At 35.9% G+C, this 16,171-nt stretch overlaps 1 protein-coding gene across 1 annotated transcript; it reads right to left on the bottom strand.

Moving 5' to 3' along the window:
* Positions 1–9,835: 9,835 nt before the first annotated feature.
* Positions 9,836–16,168, bottom strand: LOC113229235 (keratin-associated protein 16-1-like; the record flags this gene model as incomplete). Its single annotated transcript, XM_026462762.1, has 7 exons — positions 9,836–10,151; positions 11,512–11,703; positions 12,505–12,549; positions 14,038–14,229; positions 14,352–14,387; positions 15,789–15,983; positions 16,099–16,168. Coding segments are annotated over 7 exons (930 nt in total), but the record flags the coding sequence as incomplete, so codon positions are not given.
* Between the last annotated feature and the right edge of the window lie 3 nt (positions 16,169–16,171).

Raw genomic sequence — 16,171 nt, 5'->3', positions numbered from 1 at the left:
ACTGGCTGATCAACCTTCAAGTGTTTTCATTCACATAATCATTTCGTATTGGTGTGATGTGACGTGTAATAATATACCTGAATAAGATCGAGTAGATACTTTACTAATAGGTACTTTAATTTATTAATTCTAACGGAAAAGAATGCTCTTAAGTATGTCAAGAAATAGGTATAGATATTATTTAAGTGGTAAGGCAGTCTAGTGGAATTTGTATTCTAGTGTTTCTAAGTAGAACAACCAGGCTAGTCTAAATAAACACGTTTACCCCGTGTAACCTGCACTTACTACCTACCTATAACTTTACGCAAGCTGGCTTAGCGCCTGATCGTTTAATTGATATTATAATGGAAGGCAACAATAATTAATTAATAATTAAATTATTCATTCATTCAATAATAACGCACACACTCAACATAGCCCCGCACTAGGGAAACCCTGTGTCGCGGGTGCCATGGACACACACATAGACAACCACAAATTACACCCAAACTCACGAGAGAAATAAATGTAGGCCATACAAATATTTCTCCCGGCCCGGGAATCGAACCCGGGGACCTCTGCGTGGCAGTCCGGTATGGTAACCGTTCGGCTACGGAGGCAGTTAAATTCAATGTTCAATGATTGATCAACAATATGAATGCATATTAATAATGTAATGTGTGTAAATGTATGTAAATGTGAGTTTGTATTACATATTAGGCGAATATCTTTTATCGTGGTCTATCGTTGATAATAGTTCTGTTTAATAGATTGTTGTACCCTACCAAGGTACATGTTTAGGTACCGAAAAAAATTTTTTGAATGTACGTCTTAGTCTACCACATAATTGGAATAAATACCTTTTACTTACATTTGGCCATTACACAAATAACAGTTATTTTGCAGTTATGTATAGCATATAATTATTAAATTAAATAAATAATTTTTTTTATTAATTATTATTAAAAAGTAATTATTGCATTACTGATCATTCAAGTGGCTGCAACACACATATGCAAAACATACATATCGAGTTCTTAAGTTTTCGCGATTGTTACACGTAGGAAATGAAACTATTTTTCCGGATTTAAATCGCGTATATTTGTTTTTTCAAACAAACCAAAGGTTTAAAAAAACAAAATAAAGATTTATTTGAAATAACAAATATACGCGATTTAAATCGGGAAAAATAGTTTCCTTTCCTGAATCATATATGTTATTAAAATTTTTATTAATTTTATTGAAAGGGAGAGATGCAGTATATTGACATAAAGTACCATAGACAATATATGTCACACTGCGGCCCGCCGTTCCCGCCATGACGACACGAGGCAGTGGTGGGAGCGGGCGTGTATCGCACGCGTACGTGAAACAACAAACGTTGTTTTATTGAGCTAACCCTGTACAAACGCATGTACAGAGGTCTTGCATGAACCGTGTGTTGGGTCACTGAAAAGTCAGTAAAGAGTGAAATAAATAAGACAGCCAGGTATAAAAAGAACAGAGGTATAATCTCGTAATATTATTTGCTGACAGCTCAAACTGGATCAAAATATGAACTACCTTTTCCTTTACCCGCGTCAGTGGAATCTTTGACAGGACACCTTCGGTGCCAAAAACTCCATTATAATCATTGACCTACCAACAAATGGACGTCGGGTCTAATACAAAAACGACGAAAAAATGTCCGAGGTTAACCTATACAAACGTAGTGACATGTAACGAAATATAAAAAACTAAAACATTTAATTTAAATTGTAACGCCATTGCAGTACTGCCTAATTTTACTTACAACAATTTAAGGGCCCAAAAACACCATATTCAGCTTCTACTGGAAACTTAACAAAATGCATCATGTTTAGTTTCGACTAAAAATTACTTGAACACAAGAGTAATGGAGTAACCTTTATCGTAAATAGAAATTATTTTTTATATATATTATTATGTCGAATTTTGTACAAATTCACTTAAAGAAATAATAAAGAGTTGGGCAGATACGTACATACAAATATTACTACAAATGTGAAAATAAGCGTGTCCTATAAGAAATGTACCGATATTCCACCTAAACGTAAACTCAATATCCGTAATTCCGAAAACCGATGTATAATAAAACCTTAACGCTTTCGAGTGATTTTGATGCTTTTCGCAAAGACAAAATTAGCTTTTGTTTTGTAATCTTCCTAAAATAATACATTTGATATTATGAACATTCGAGCTGACGTTCTTTCGGGCAAACGTATTTTCTGACTTGTTCTTCTGAATCCCAAGTCGTAAAACGAGTACAACAATATTTTGTTAGTTAACGTTTACGTTTGATAAAAAAATAATTTTAAAAATAAAATTAAAATCAAAGCGACTCTATAGTTTCTTTGTTCTAAATATTTCAATCACTTGTGGTTCGAACAATTGAAAATGACCAAGAAGTTTATAATATAAGCTTCTTGAAATTGACGTAGGTAATGGATCTCTTTCCATCTTTTCCGCATGCAATGTATAGAAAAAGGACAGTTAGCTATTTGATTATTTTGTGTGCTTTTGTAATTTATATATACCATTTATTATACGATTAATTTATATATAATTGAGATACTATAAAACTGCACAAAATAACACATTTAAATGAGATCTATGATAACACAATATATTTGTTTAGTGAAAATATTATACAAAATCCTGTTTTTGCAATTTTTACAAGTAATTATAATTACTATTTTCATCTTGCACCTTACTAAGTAATAGGGCTAACTATTGTAGGGAATTAACTTTAGTCTCGGAAATGAAAGTACTGTTTAGGATCTAAAATCGTATATATTCGTTTCTTCTACGACTAACGAACAGTTTTGATGTTCCCGGTAGCCCAAGAGTTTGTACTGTGGGCAATGGATGTGGAGGTCTCGGATTTCATTTCAGATTGGACCAATTTAGGAAACTTTTCTAAATTGGTTTTGGTCTAGGTGTTCTGGGTTGTGCCCCGAAGTGAATTCCGTTGCTCTGGTATTGGTGACAGGAAATTTGCTGATTTGAAACCAGGTGATTGGTGTGGTTGTTTTAAAAACAAAAAATACAGAAACTGATGATCAGATATTCTACCGTGTCAAATCAACACACTGTAATATTAAAAACAGCGTTTTGAGAAAAAGCTGCAAAAAGGTTTTTCCAATTTTTTTTGTCATTTATGAATTTTTTTTTTTTTTATAATATCAGTTAACGGGATGAACAAGTCGTGCACCTGATGGTAAACTACACGCCTGTCCATAACACTTGCAGTATCACTCAGAGCTTTAAGTCGCAAACTGCCGCTGCGCCCGTCACCCTGAAACGTAAGTTGACAAGTCTTAAGGGGCTTGTAATTTCACCAGCACCCTTACCCTTCAAGTAATACTGACATTACTGTTTGGCGGCAGAAATAGGTAGGCCGTACTTCCCTGGACGAACTCTTTCAAAAAAACCTCTAATGCTACTAAAAAGTAAAGTAAATAAGATACATTTAAATTTCTTTTTACATTCATATTAAAGAGTTATGTCTAGTCATTGTATTTTGCAAAATAAATTATTGAAAAACTAATAAATTTGCGTTGCCTTGATAGCAACAGAAAGATTCTTGTAATGAAAACTAATAATGAGCAAATACTAGTAAAATTACAAAAGTATTTAGGTTTGACACGATATTATTGCCTTAGATAGGTTTTAGAATTATGTTAATGATTGACCGAATACTTTTTCTAGAAACTTGCTTTTGACTGCATTTTATTTACTTAATTCAAATTCGAGTTAAGCGGAAAGTTGATAATTGAAAACCATAAGTACACGGCGAAAAAATTACCTACGTTGGCAAATATCTATTACAATAATAATTATAATTATATTTTTTATACTAAAACCGACCTCCATAAGTTTGCTTATTCCCTTTCGCTGTTGCATAAATAAAATGCAAGCTGAATTTACTAATGCGGACTGTATTTCCAAAAATAACTTATATTTAGAACTGCTGTTACAAGGGATTATTGAGAGAAGAGATTTTTTTTTAAATTATTGCTGGCCATGGAAACAAAGTCCTTCAGCCGAAAACATAAAAGTTTAATTATATTTCTGTAAATATGGCCACCACAAAGAGGATAGGCAATTTGAGGCGGCGTGCTTGGATTGACTCGGGATTCCTTCGAACGGGCCGATTTTAGTTCGAGATTCGTATAATTTCGCGTTTTAATCTTCGATTAAGGCACAATAGCACTATTCTATTCCACTTTAAACTAGATTTCATCAAATAATTGAAAGTCAAAATAAAAACGACACTTTTCCCTCCAAAAGGCCCAGAGCGAATCTCGACAGAAGAGAAGAAAATACAATGTTGCCTGACCAAAATAAAAACGGAAAATTGCCATATTCTTAATATATTAATACTACTAAATTGTACTATTACTATTAGTGTTTATTTAAATTATATGTTTAAGTTTTTCTTAAACAGCTGTCTTCTTTATATATTTGCCAAGTTTTATTGGAATCGGTAAGTAAGTTAAATCCTATATACTGGATTCTTCTCCTAATTTGTCTCCCTTAGAGATGGAATGTTTTCTTCGAATTTGGATGAAACCACTATTAAGGTACACCCTTTTCAACAAAAGAAGAATCATCGATATCGATTCACAAATGTCGGAGTTATCACTTAACATACACAAAAAAGATACAACCGAACTGAGAACCCCCTGAAGTCGGTTTTTGATGACAGTGCTTAGAAATAACCAATAAAATAAGACAATGTACTCACATCAACAATCAACTGGCAAAACACATTTGAACAGAGTATCATGGTGCACGTAACCTGGTTTACAATCACAGCTATTATATCGGCAACCAGTTAAACAAGTCTTATTTTCCTTGTAGTCAGAGCAGGAGTTGCCGCAGTGATTACCGCAGCCAGAGGTTGCATTGTTGTCGCCACCGCAACTAGCTGCAAGTGAAGTAATATAAAAAAATTAAGTATACAGTTACTAATTTTGCCTCTTGATTGTGTGAATCAACGATAAGAATAATTAAGGGAACACCGTTCAATTATTTTGATTTATTTGACGACCTCTGTGGTCAAGTGGCTCACACACCAGTTTTCATGTTGTTGCCATCTCTAAAGTTCCGGATTTGATTCCCAGGTGAATGTAGAAAAACTAACTTTTCTATATATTGTATCGTCGTTTTTTCCGATTTCCAATTTACCATGCTACACGGAGGTCGCAGGTTCGATTCCCGGGCCAGGAATAATAATTTATGGCTATCCATGTTGTGTCCATGGCAGGGTTTCCCTAATGCGGAGTTATGTTGAGTGTGTGCGTTATATTTTTATTATTTATTGACTGATTTCAAAAAGGAGGAAGGAGGTTGTCAATTCCTTTGTATTTTTTGTATGTACTCTTTTTTTTTTTGTTGGAAATTTGTGAACTGATTTTGATGATTTTTTTTGTTGGAAAGAGGGTACCGCAGTATTGATCCCATTTAAATTTAAAGAAAATATTCTACCTCTAAGGGCGGCAAACTAGGGGATGAATCCGGTTTTGCACATTTTCGGGTAACCGATTTCAATGAACCTTGGCAAATAGATATTATTATAAATATATATTATTAATAGGTAATAGCAATTCCACGAACTTTTGAGGTCGGTTTTTAGTATTCTCTACTGAGATTATTTTACATTTGGTCGATTGGATATCCAAATGAAGATAGCAACTTTTGAAGTCTTTGAAAAATGCAATATTCAATCACTTTTTCTTTATGTCTAAAGCCGTGAGACGTCGCGTAGATAAAATTATATATTGTGATTTATTTAAAATTTTATCCTTCTATATCGATATTTTCCTCTTTGATGCACATCATCGCTATTCTTAACTGTTGATAACAAATTAAGGATAAAATTCGCAAACGGAACCGGTAGATTGTATTGCAGGAAATCCAAAGTATTCTACTAAAATCAAATATTCTTAAATAAATTATCAATTAAAAATTCCAGTCAAAGTCAACGGTCTGTTTTTTTGTAGATAGGTTTATAAAAGTATACATACATACATAGTATACATTTCTGTAGGACGTTACAGTGCTTAGTTAATATTATAATAAAAAAATTAAAATAATACTAATTTGGTATACAAGTGTCATGACCTTCAGTATTTAAAGTAATAATAAATAGCAGTGTTAAGGCTTTTATTAGGTAACATAATAATCTATGTAGTTTATGTAAGATGCCGCTAGATGGCGTTGAACAACTTTTATGGATTTTCTAAAAAGCTCTATTAAATTGTTAACAAAAATTGTACTATTTAGTAATTTACAATATACGATCTTCCATTGTCCGACGGTGCCACAGTCAAGACCATCAGCAATCAAATGCGAAATGTCGGCCACGAAGACAGTTAATTAAGACTTATAAGTAAATTGTAAATTTTATGTATATATACCAAAGGTTTCGCTGTAGGCATTTACGGTTCTGCTTCGTTTAAAATAAATTTACCGCTTGAGTGCACGAACGGAGCCTCCCCGATCGACGTACCATTCCTTTTCAATACTTTACGCCGATTGGCAAGGTCTTTCACCACGATGGCAATTATTATAGTTATAGCCATGGATACGATAAGAAGAAAACCGATTGAGTAAGATATTACGGCGGTAGTACGCAACTAATTTCAAGGTCATAAATTAAGATTAATAGCGCATTGTGTATTAAGGGCTGTAAATAAGAAATTATTAACGAGAATTTGTCAGAAACCCGAAGCCGAAGGCTGATGGGCTTAATGATTCGAGGATTGTATTTTTTACCGCCATATAATGATGAAAAACATTGTATTTTGTAATTGTATTGTATCATAAAAATTACGTGCTACATACAATGTTGTTCATAATTACAGCAATAATGTGAGGGTTACTGCATTCCGGCTTAGAAGGATAAGGGTGTTGGTGAAATTACAGGCATATGGGACTTGTTAACATATATCTCAGGGTGACGGGCGTAATGGCAGTGCCCCTAAAATCTTTGCGATTTAAAGCTCTCAGGGGCACTGCAAATGTTATGGATAGGCGTGTCGCTTACCACCAGGCGCACGACTTCCAAACCGAAACGCAGTAATGCTCATATTACTTCTTGGCGGCAGAAATAGGAAAGGTGGCAGTACTTTCCTGAACGAACTCTTTCACAAGGAGCTCTACTGCTACTATAAGTAACTAGGCTACTTATAATAATAATAATAATAATAACGCACACACTCAACATATATACGCACTAGAGAATCCCTGTGTCGCGGGTGCCATGGACACACACATACACAACCACAAATTACACCCAAACTCACGAGAGAAATAATTGTAGGCCATACAACTATTTCTCCCGGCCCGGGAATCGAACCTGGGACCTCTGCGTGGCAGTCCGGCATGGTAACCGTTCGGCCACTGAGGCAGTTCTTATAGATACGTATTAAATTATGTTATATTATATTCTACAACTTACAACATTCTTTCTTTGGTATACAAGTCCGATTAACATCTCTCACATGACCGTCAATACAGACGCAATGTGGATTGCAAAGTGCAGTGGCGCCTCCACACGGTATTGGTTTACCCAGATCCTCACATGTTTTAGGTCCACAATGGACACATTCTACGAACATCTCGTTATGTTTGCATGTGGAACGTTTCACTTTAACCACTGTGGAACATTGCAAGTAAGGTAATTAAGAGTCTTAAACAGTTAAATATTATAGACTTGGGTCTCTACTAAATGGTCATATTTTGGGACAAACTCAGACGCAGATTAAGAGTTTATAACTACTTACGGCCACGCTTCAGCACAGCTTTTATAGTAAATGAATTTTTTTATGACATAAGTGACGGGACGAGCAGGTAAGTGACACGCCTGTCCAAAACAGTTGCACTCAGAGCTTTAAATCACAAAGATTTGAGAGTAACTGCCTCTTCGTCAATCACCTGAGACATGAGTTGAAAAGTTCCATGTGACATTACAATGTCACCACCACTCTTAACTTTCAAAACCGGAATGCAGTAATGCTCACATTACTGCTTGGTGACAGTAATAGCTAAGGTGGCAATACTTTTTAGACAAACTCTTTCACAAGGATCCTTACTGCTTCTAAAATTGTGTTTTTTATAGGACTAGGGAATTCAACCCTAAGTAGATCATCACTTACTCAACTTCAATTATTATCTACTTCAACTATAAAGATAATGTCGTTGTATCAAAGTTGATGTAATGCATATTTTCGTATCATGCACCAAGTGTGGTAGACTTGATAGAGAACTTAATGCTATTAGTAGCCCAAAAGCAGTGCTTTGTATCTCATACGATAACTTGCAAAGGATTAATCATTGCGCAAGCGCATTGTAAGAGATACACTAAGAAACCCCACGCTTCAGTGTCAAAGGTGCAGTGCTATAGGGTTGCTGATAAGTGGCGTTCAACCCTATTATTATCAAGAATTGTCTATGAAACTGTACTCACCTTCACTATTTATGAATAAAATCCAAAATGTTGCAATCAAAGCAATCACTATACACTTAGCCATATTTGGTTTAACAAATTAATAAATAATGAGAAAAAGATTTCATAAACGTCTACTTTTGACTAAGGTAAATCTTGACTAGCAAATCTGCAACATCTTAACTAACTAATCCAGTATTTTCCTCTTTCCTTTTGGATGAGTGTTCATTGATTCATTAATTTAATTAGTTTTCCTTGATTCTTCGGACAAATGACGTCAGAATGACGTGACCAAGGTTAAATGTAAGGTACACTATGAACCTGTTCATTGACCTGACTATGAAATTGATTTCTCTTGGTTGGAAGATAGATATTGGATTTTTGTTTTGTTTATGTTAGTGTCTATGCTGCGTCATAGAATCGCTTCTTAGTTCAAACTGCCTCAGTGGCCGAACGGTTACCATGCCGGACTGCCACGCAGAGGCCCCAGATTCGATTCCCGGGTCGGGAGAAATATTTGTATGGCCTACATTTATATCTCTCGTGAGTTTGGGTGTAATTTGTAGTTGTCTATGTGTGTGTCCATTTCCCTAGTGCGGGGCTATGTTGAGTGTGTGCGTTATTATTATTAGTGAGCTGTAATTACTAATGCTATTGGTACCTTTCTACTAACTATTTCTCATGGTACAAAGGTTTTGAAGGGGTAAAAAAATAAAAATCACAGGAGTGCTGATAGAAGAAGTAAACAATATATTTATATGTCATCCTCTTTTCTATGTGATCGTCAAATATACCAACTGGTATATTTATGGCCTAAAGGTAAACACTGTCGATGCTAGATGCGGAGGTCCGGGGTTCGATTCCCAGTAGGATCGATTTGGGATATAAACTTTTCTAAATTTTGTTCTAGTGTAGGTGTTCTGGGAAGTGCCTCAGAGTACTCATAGTACATAGCACTGGTACTTATAGTACAGGGAATTCCTTAGTTTAAGACCAGGCAACTAGTGTAGTTATCTAACACATTATTATTAAAAAAAAGTATTGAAGTGGTAGTATAAAAGGATGCGATATGTAGATGATGAAAGGAGAAGGTGGAAACTGAGTAAGAGGAGTATCAAAAGAAAATAAAATTCTTATTTAAAACAGCACATTTAATACGGGATTACCGACACAAGATAGACATAAATAAATAATCTCGTGACATACATAGAAAACAAATACGATCGGAATGAAAACCTCCTCCCTATTTAAAGTCGGTTTTAATAAATCAAAAATTGTCTCATTTTGACCGAAGACCTATTTTATACATTATTGGGAATTATCCACGCCAACTTTTAACTCAAACTAACTGAAATGAACTCTTCGTTTACAACGTTGAGTAAACTCAATAAAAAAGGCTCGTAACTTTATTCAACATTTTATTTACCATAGTTAACTAGTCACAACCATGACTGAATAAATCGTATTAGTATTTACAAAGGCGACAAGAACAAAATGCCCTAACCACACTCGCAAGCAGGTACGCACGTCTGATTCGCATTTCTGTAGTAACCCTTTTCGCAAACGCATCTTGGATCGCAATATCCTTCGGATTCGTAACATTGAGATTGTGTTTTGTTGCGATCTTCGCAAGTGTCTGAGAAACAAAGAGGTGGACAGGAGTTCCACTCTTCGTTTGGTCTAGTGCAGGTTACTGGAGCTAGAACAAATATATTCAATCAGCCTTTTTATAACAACATGCATTTTAAATAAATAATTATTTATTATACAAGAAAACACAAATTACATTTAGTAAAACGGAAAACAAAAACAAAAGGTAGGTATTGCTTATTTCTAAAAGAAATTTCTTACTGCAGATCAAAATACAGTACACAATAATTACAATAACGGGTTTTTATGATTTGGACGTATCCAAATCATAAAAAAAACAGAACAGAAATATTAAGTTACTACAGACTATATAAATAGGTATATATATATATATATATATATATATATAAAATGGATGGCACTGAGGATAAATAGTGATCCTTGACTCTCATTTTAAAGATAGCTAAGGATTGACTATCTTGTAAAAGTCTGACCGCATGAACATTAAGGAGTATTTTAGTTTTGGTTAATTAATATTACTTAATTATTAAGACACGAACACAAAGAAAACATTCCTACGATTTGGCTAGACTCGAACCAGCGCCTTTGCCATATCGTAGCTTACGCTCTCACAACTGAGCTACGAAATGAACCAGCAGAGCCTACGAATTTCTCTATTTACTTGCTGTAATGTAAATACCACTGCGTGGCAATGTAAATACCATGCTACATAGTGTTATTTACATAATCTAGCAAATCTACCAATTTCTAGATTCTTTATCATCAATTCGTAGAATTTTGGTTCAAATGTACTATAGATTTTAAATATAATGTTCCCTTTATGTCTTTAAATAAAGGAAACCCGATTTCTGTATGATCCTGACCACAAAAGCAACATTTTTGCGTGACCGTCACAGGATGGCTGGTCGCCTGTGGCATCTGGCACCGAGTGTATTTCAAGAATTGCTACCTATTTGCTACTATTTGCTACCTTTTCTAAATAATTGCTACCTATGATATATTCTGAGAAATTAAAAAAAAATTTGACCAGCCATTCTGACGTCAGGATGGCTGGTCGCCTCTTTGTTCAGCATGAAGGGAGCAGATTTTCCATAAGTATGTATTACCAATAATTGCTATCTATTTGCTACCTTCACGAATTAAATGTATACGCTTCATATCTACATTAGCTAAAAAAATATAACCGATTGAAAATTTTACGAAAAAGTGCCTAACTAAACTAAGAAAGGAAAAGTTCTTTATTGCCACAATATAAAGGGCAGGCGTTTAACAATTACTTCGAGATGAATTGGTCTGGTGAGGCTGCTGATGTATAAAACCGAGAGGGTAGGTTCCTGACGGTCACCATTTTTGCAGGGAAATAAAGTTTTTTCATGTTTTTATATTCGAACCAATTAGAAAATTATATTGGTAACCCAAAAACAAAAATCGTGTGAAATAGTACTTACGACAATCCCGGGTCAAGACGCAAGTATCATCTTGACAGCTCTTATAACGATAGCCATCTTTGCAACCACACCCTGAAGGACAGCCGCGAGGAGGTTTGCAGGCATATTTGACGAGATCATCGTTTTCTGGGCAGAAGTTATTAGGACACTTAAATGTACACGGAACGATTGTCTTGTTCACTCCACATTGACCTGAAAGCAATTGTTACATAACTGTTATTATTTTCTGTGTAAATACGTCAAATCAATTGTCTTAAAGCGAAAAAACGTGGTCCGATGACGTATGTAACGCATATTGTTTGTTTGAATACGTGAATGTTCCTAAAAAACAGAAATTATGATGTTACAGTGTCACGGAACCCGAAAGCCCGAAATTTGTGTTTTTCACATCATTATCAATAAAATAAAATTGAAAGTTTGGAGAAAAATGTAAAAAAAAAAAAATGGTGGATGGGTGGTGTGGATCTTTGGCCATTTTTAACAAAATAACGATGTAAACTGTTAAATAGAATCTTAATCTTACAATCGACAAAGTCCTTAATATACTTAGTAAACATATTAGTATGTGACCATTACTTACTGCGGTTTTGAAGGGTAAGGGTGCTGGTGAAATTACAGGCACATGAGACTTGTCAACTTATATCTCAGGGTAGCCGCGGTGGCAGTGCCCTCAGATCTTAGCGAGTTAAAGTTCTAAGTGGCACTGCAACTGCTATGGACAGGCGTGTCGCTTACTTTACTTGGTAGTATAAAAAAGCCTTAAGTTATTTACAATGCCCGCAATTTATTCAACCGATAGTAGTGGTCTACTGGTCTACTAGGCAATGTGGACGAACTGAATGAGCTAGATGAAGAAAGCCTAAAGGAATTTGTATTAGCTATAATTGTTAATGTTAGAAATACAAAGAATTAACGAAGAAAATATTTCGAGCAAGGAAAGGGAGAATTTGTAGCTGTTACACTATAAACCCTTTTTCACCTCAAAATGCTTACCTGATTCATTGGTTGGAGGATTCGGTTCTACAATTATCCAAGGAGCTGTAAGAATATATATTTATTTTCATTAAGACATAGAAAAAATATTTAGTAAAATAAATGTTTTATTAAAAAAAGTAATCATAGTTTTAGCCTACTAAAGGGTAACCTGGACTGCACATCGCATCGCACGAACGTATCCGTGTTTGAGGAATTGCTGCCGTTTATCCTCCGTCTGTTTGCTCCGCATTCTACGATTCTTTAGCTACATAGAACGCAAAAGTGCTGACCATTTTGAAAAACTAATTGTTACGGGAAAAATAAAGTGCAAAAGGCCTAAACAACGAAGTTCGAAACGATGGTGTGACCAGGTAGCTGAAGACTGGCAGCACCGGTGAATATCACACTCCACCTAATCGAAGATAGGGTGGATTGGAACAGATTTATTGACGATGTACAGCCGATGCCCTAACATACCTAACCGCCTAGCCCACCGTTTAGTTCTGAGAACCTTCTTACGCATTCTACGGAAAAGTGTTTAAAAACTTCCAGCGTTATGGTTAAAATTTCTATTCTTCAATCAAATCAAATTGACTAAAAATATTCTTAAAACGTCATTCACTAATTTTACTTATTTATTTATTTTCAGGTTACAAAAGACCCATAAACACATACCTTATAGATTAACATACGTAATAATTTAACAAAAACTATTTATTTATTTATACGCGTAGACCACGAAGTGTGACGCAAGGTGGGTGTCCGATAGCCGTCCTCGGAAATGCCGGAACATGACACCCTTCGGCCAAAAGTCCTCCTTCATGAAGATCTACAGATGTTGAGTTGGTACTCTCGCCACAAATTAATTAAAATTCACCTTGTAGCGGGACTCCAACACTCGACCGCCAGGGCAGCTTTGGCTTTCACCCGTATGTACTCCACAATATCCGCAGACTTTGTGGAGTAATGAAGTCGTGACACGTATAGCAACGTCGTCGATACCGCTGGACGCAATAGATGGTTGGGGCCAGTCGGGGTGGTGTCACTAAGGTTACGGCTAGTGTACTTCTTTTTCTTTTCCACCTTTTTCAAGCCGTCCTCGTCGCACTGGTCTACTACTCTCGGTGGTACTGACGACACAGCTCCAGAGATGAGGTTCCGTTTTATCATCTAATGATACAATCTGTAGGGCTAGCACGATAAGGGGCGACTATCGCGAGAGCGCGAGAGCGACAGAAAGCACGAGATACTGCTGTTGTAGCATAGACATCTCGCGCTTTATGTCGCTCTCGCGCAAGTCGCGCTTGTTCGTGCTTGCCCTACTGGAAGTCATATCTAAATGAATTTTACGGATCACAGGTTAGAGGTTAAGTTTGTTGAACAATTTTCTTCACGCTTAGATAAATCTAGATACTCAGAACCTAATGATCGTATCCTAGGGCATTGACTGTACTTGATTAAAGTCACGATCCTCAGCAGTGAGGAAACGAGGGACGAAGGAAGGAAGAAAATAAATATAATGAGTAGAAGCAATCTTTAAAAAATACATACCCGGGGGACACTCTTTAATGGGTACGCAGATTTTACTAGCGTTTCTTAGATAGTTTTCTTTACAGTCGCACCCAGGTACACATGATTCACTTTCGTTTTTCGCCGCACATAAGTACTTCAAATATAAGGCTTCGCAGTCTTGAGGAGGACATCTTTGTGGACATGTGGCAGGGATTTCATTATAACCGCAGACTATAAAAAATGTGGTAAATAAAAACAACGATGATAACATAATAATATGTATTGGAAAGTTTTGTCCTTTTCAGTATGATCACAAATTTAAAGCTTTTTTGAAAAGAAAGAATATCACTCACCTGGCTCTTTAATTGGTGGCTCCGTAACCGGTGTGGCTGAAAAGTATATTTAGTACTTACTATAAATAATACACTTCGTTTTTTTATAATATCAAGTGACGGAACGACCAAGTCGTGCGCCTGGTGATAAGCTACACGCCTGTTCATAACAGGTGCAGTGTCATGCAGAGCTTTAATTGCAAAGATCTGAGGGGCACTGCCACTGCGCCCGTCACTCTCAGACATAAGTTGACAAGTCCCGTGTGCCTGTAATTTCACCAGCACCAAGTAGGTAAGGTGGCACTACTTCCCTGGACGAACTCTTTCACACGGAGCTCTACTGCAGATGATATTTTAAATTGAACATTTTAATTTTATAAATTCTGTTTATTCATTGCAATCTATTGAATTCAGCTTTATCCAAAAGATCCAAATATATATTAATAAACATAATAAAGCAAAGATAAGAAAGGATTAGAATGACTCGAACCAAGCAATACTAGTTTGTAATGAACCAGTTGAACGAAAAAAAATCGTACTATTGGCATAACAAAGCCAAATGTGACAATACGTCAAAAGTGCCTTTATTACAAGTCACAAAGTAATACGAATAATATGAAACAAATTATATACGTACATGTGAAATTACATAACTCTCCTATTTAGGCATAAAAAAGTAACCAACAAATTTTCATTAGTACTCGTAGAATAATTCAAACCTCTCTTCTAAAAAGTTGACTTTTGCACATGTAGCCTTATTATGTCAAGAGTACGAAATACAATTATTAATGTAATATAATACATTCTCCATAGTAGAAGGTAATGGAATAATAATAACAATAATAATCATAAATTGTGATATTGGATCTATACTGATATTTTGATATCGGATCGATCGCAATCGATGGTATTTCTTGTGGACGTTACCATCCCGCATGACGAAAGTCTCTCGTCTCGTGAAAAACGAAACCGAGAAACGTCGGAAGTATCTGGATCACCGACACCGGCATGAGGGATGTGGCCTCCACAGAAATAATCCAAATTGTTTTGTCCGCAAACGGGTTAATTCCAGTCAGCTTCGCTAGCAGCTTGAGGCGGTTGGATTTCTGTGGTGTGTCGCTTCTAGCACAAATGCAGAAGGCGGTCTTGGTCATGTATTGTACGCCGGTTCTTGAACCTGAGTCCCTTACAACGGCCGACTGTGCCAATGCCGGGGAATACCGCCTCTCCCATTTAACACACGGACACACTCATAGCCCCGTACTAAGGAAACTCTGCATCGCGAGTGCCATGGCCACACAAAAGGTAGATATCCACAAACACACCCAACTCACGAGATAAATAAATGTAAGCCTTACAAAGATTTAGTTTGGCCCGGGAATCTAATCCGGGACAGAGGCAGTTTTGTTTTGTTTGTTTAAAATATAAGCAAAATTGCATCTATTAAACAATACTTACAACATTCTTTTGCGAGTACACAAACTTGATTATCGTTTCTGAAGTATCCCTTTGCGCATATGCATCTCGGTTGGCAGTTGTGTACTAAATCGTTGCAAGTAGTCGGCTGGTTATTAACATCACTACAGGACTCGGCAAGACAACTTGATGGGCAGGAGCTCCAGATCTCGTTGGGTCTTGTGCAATTTACAGGAGCTAAAATATAGAATTAATCTATGGTTGAGAAGAGGTATGGTTGATTTATTATTTGTTTAGTTTAAAACGAGATATGAACCTTTGACAACTTAATTTTTCAACAATAAAGACTCACGGCATTCCTCAGCTAAAATGCAGGTTTTGTCTTCTCTGCTCTTTCTTCTGTAACCCAGATTGCAGACACAACC

This window comes from Hyposmocoma kahamanoa, unplaced genomic scaffold (assembly GCF_003589595.1).
Source record: "Hyposmocoma kahamanoa isolate Upper Pololo Valley unplaced genomic scaffold, ASM358959v1 296, whole genome shotgun sequence".
In the NCBI taxonomy this organism is placed as follows: domain Eukaryota; kingdom Metazoa; phylum Arthropoda; class Insecta; order Lepidoptera; family Cosmopterigidae; genus Hyposmocoma; species Hyposmocoma kahamanoa.
This window is presented reverse-complemented; position numbering and strand designations above follow the sequence as displayed.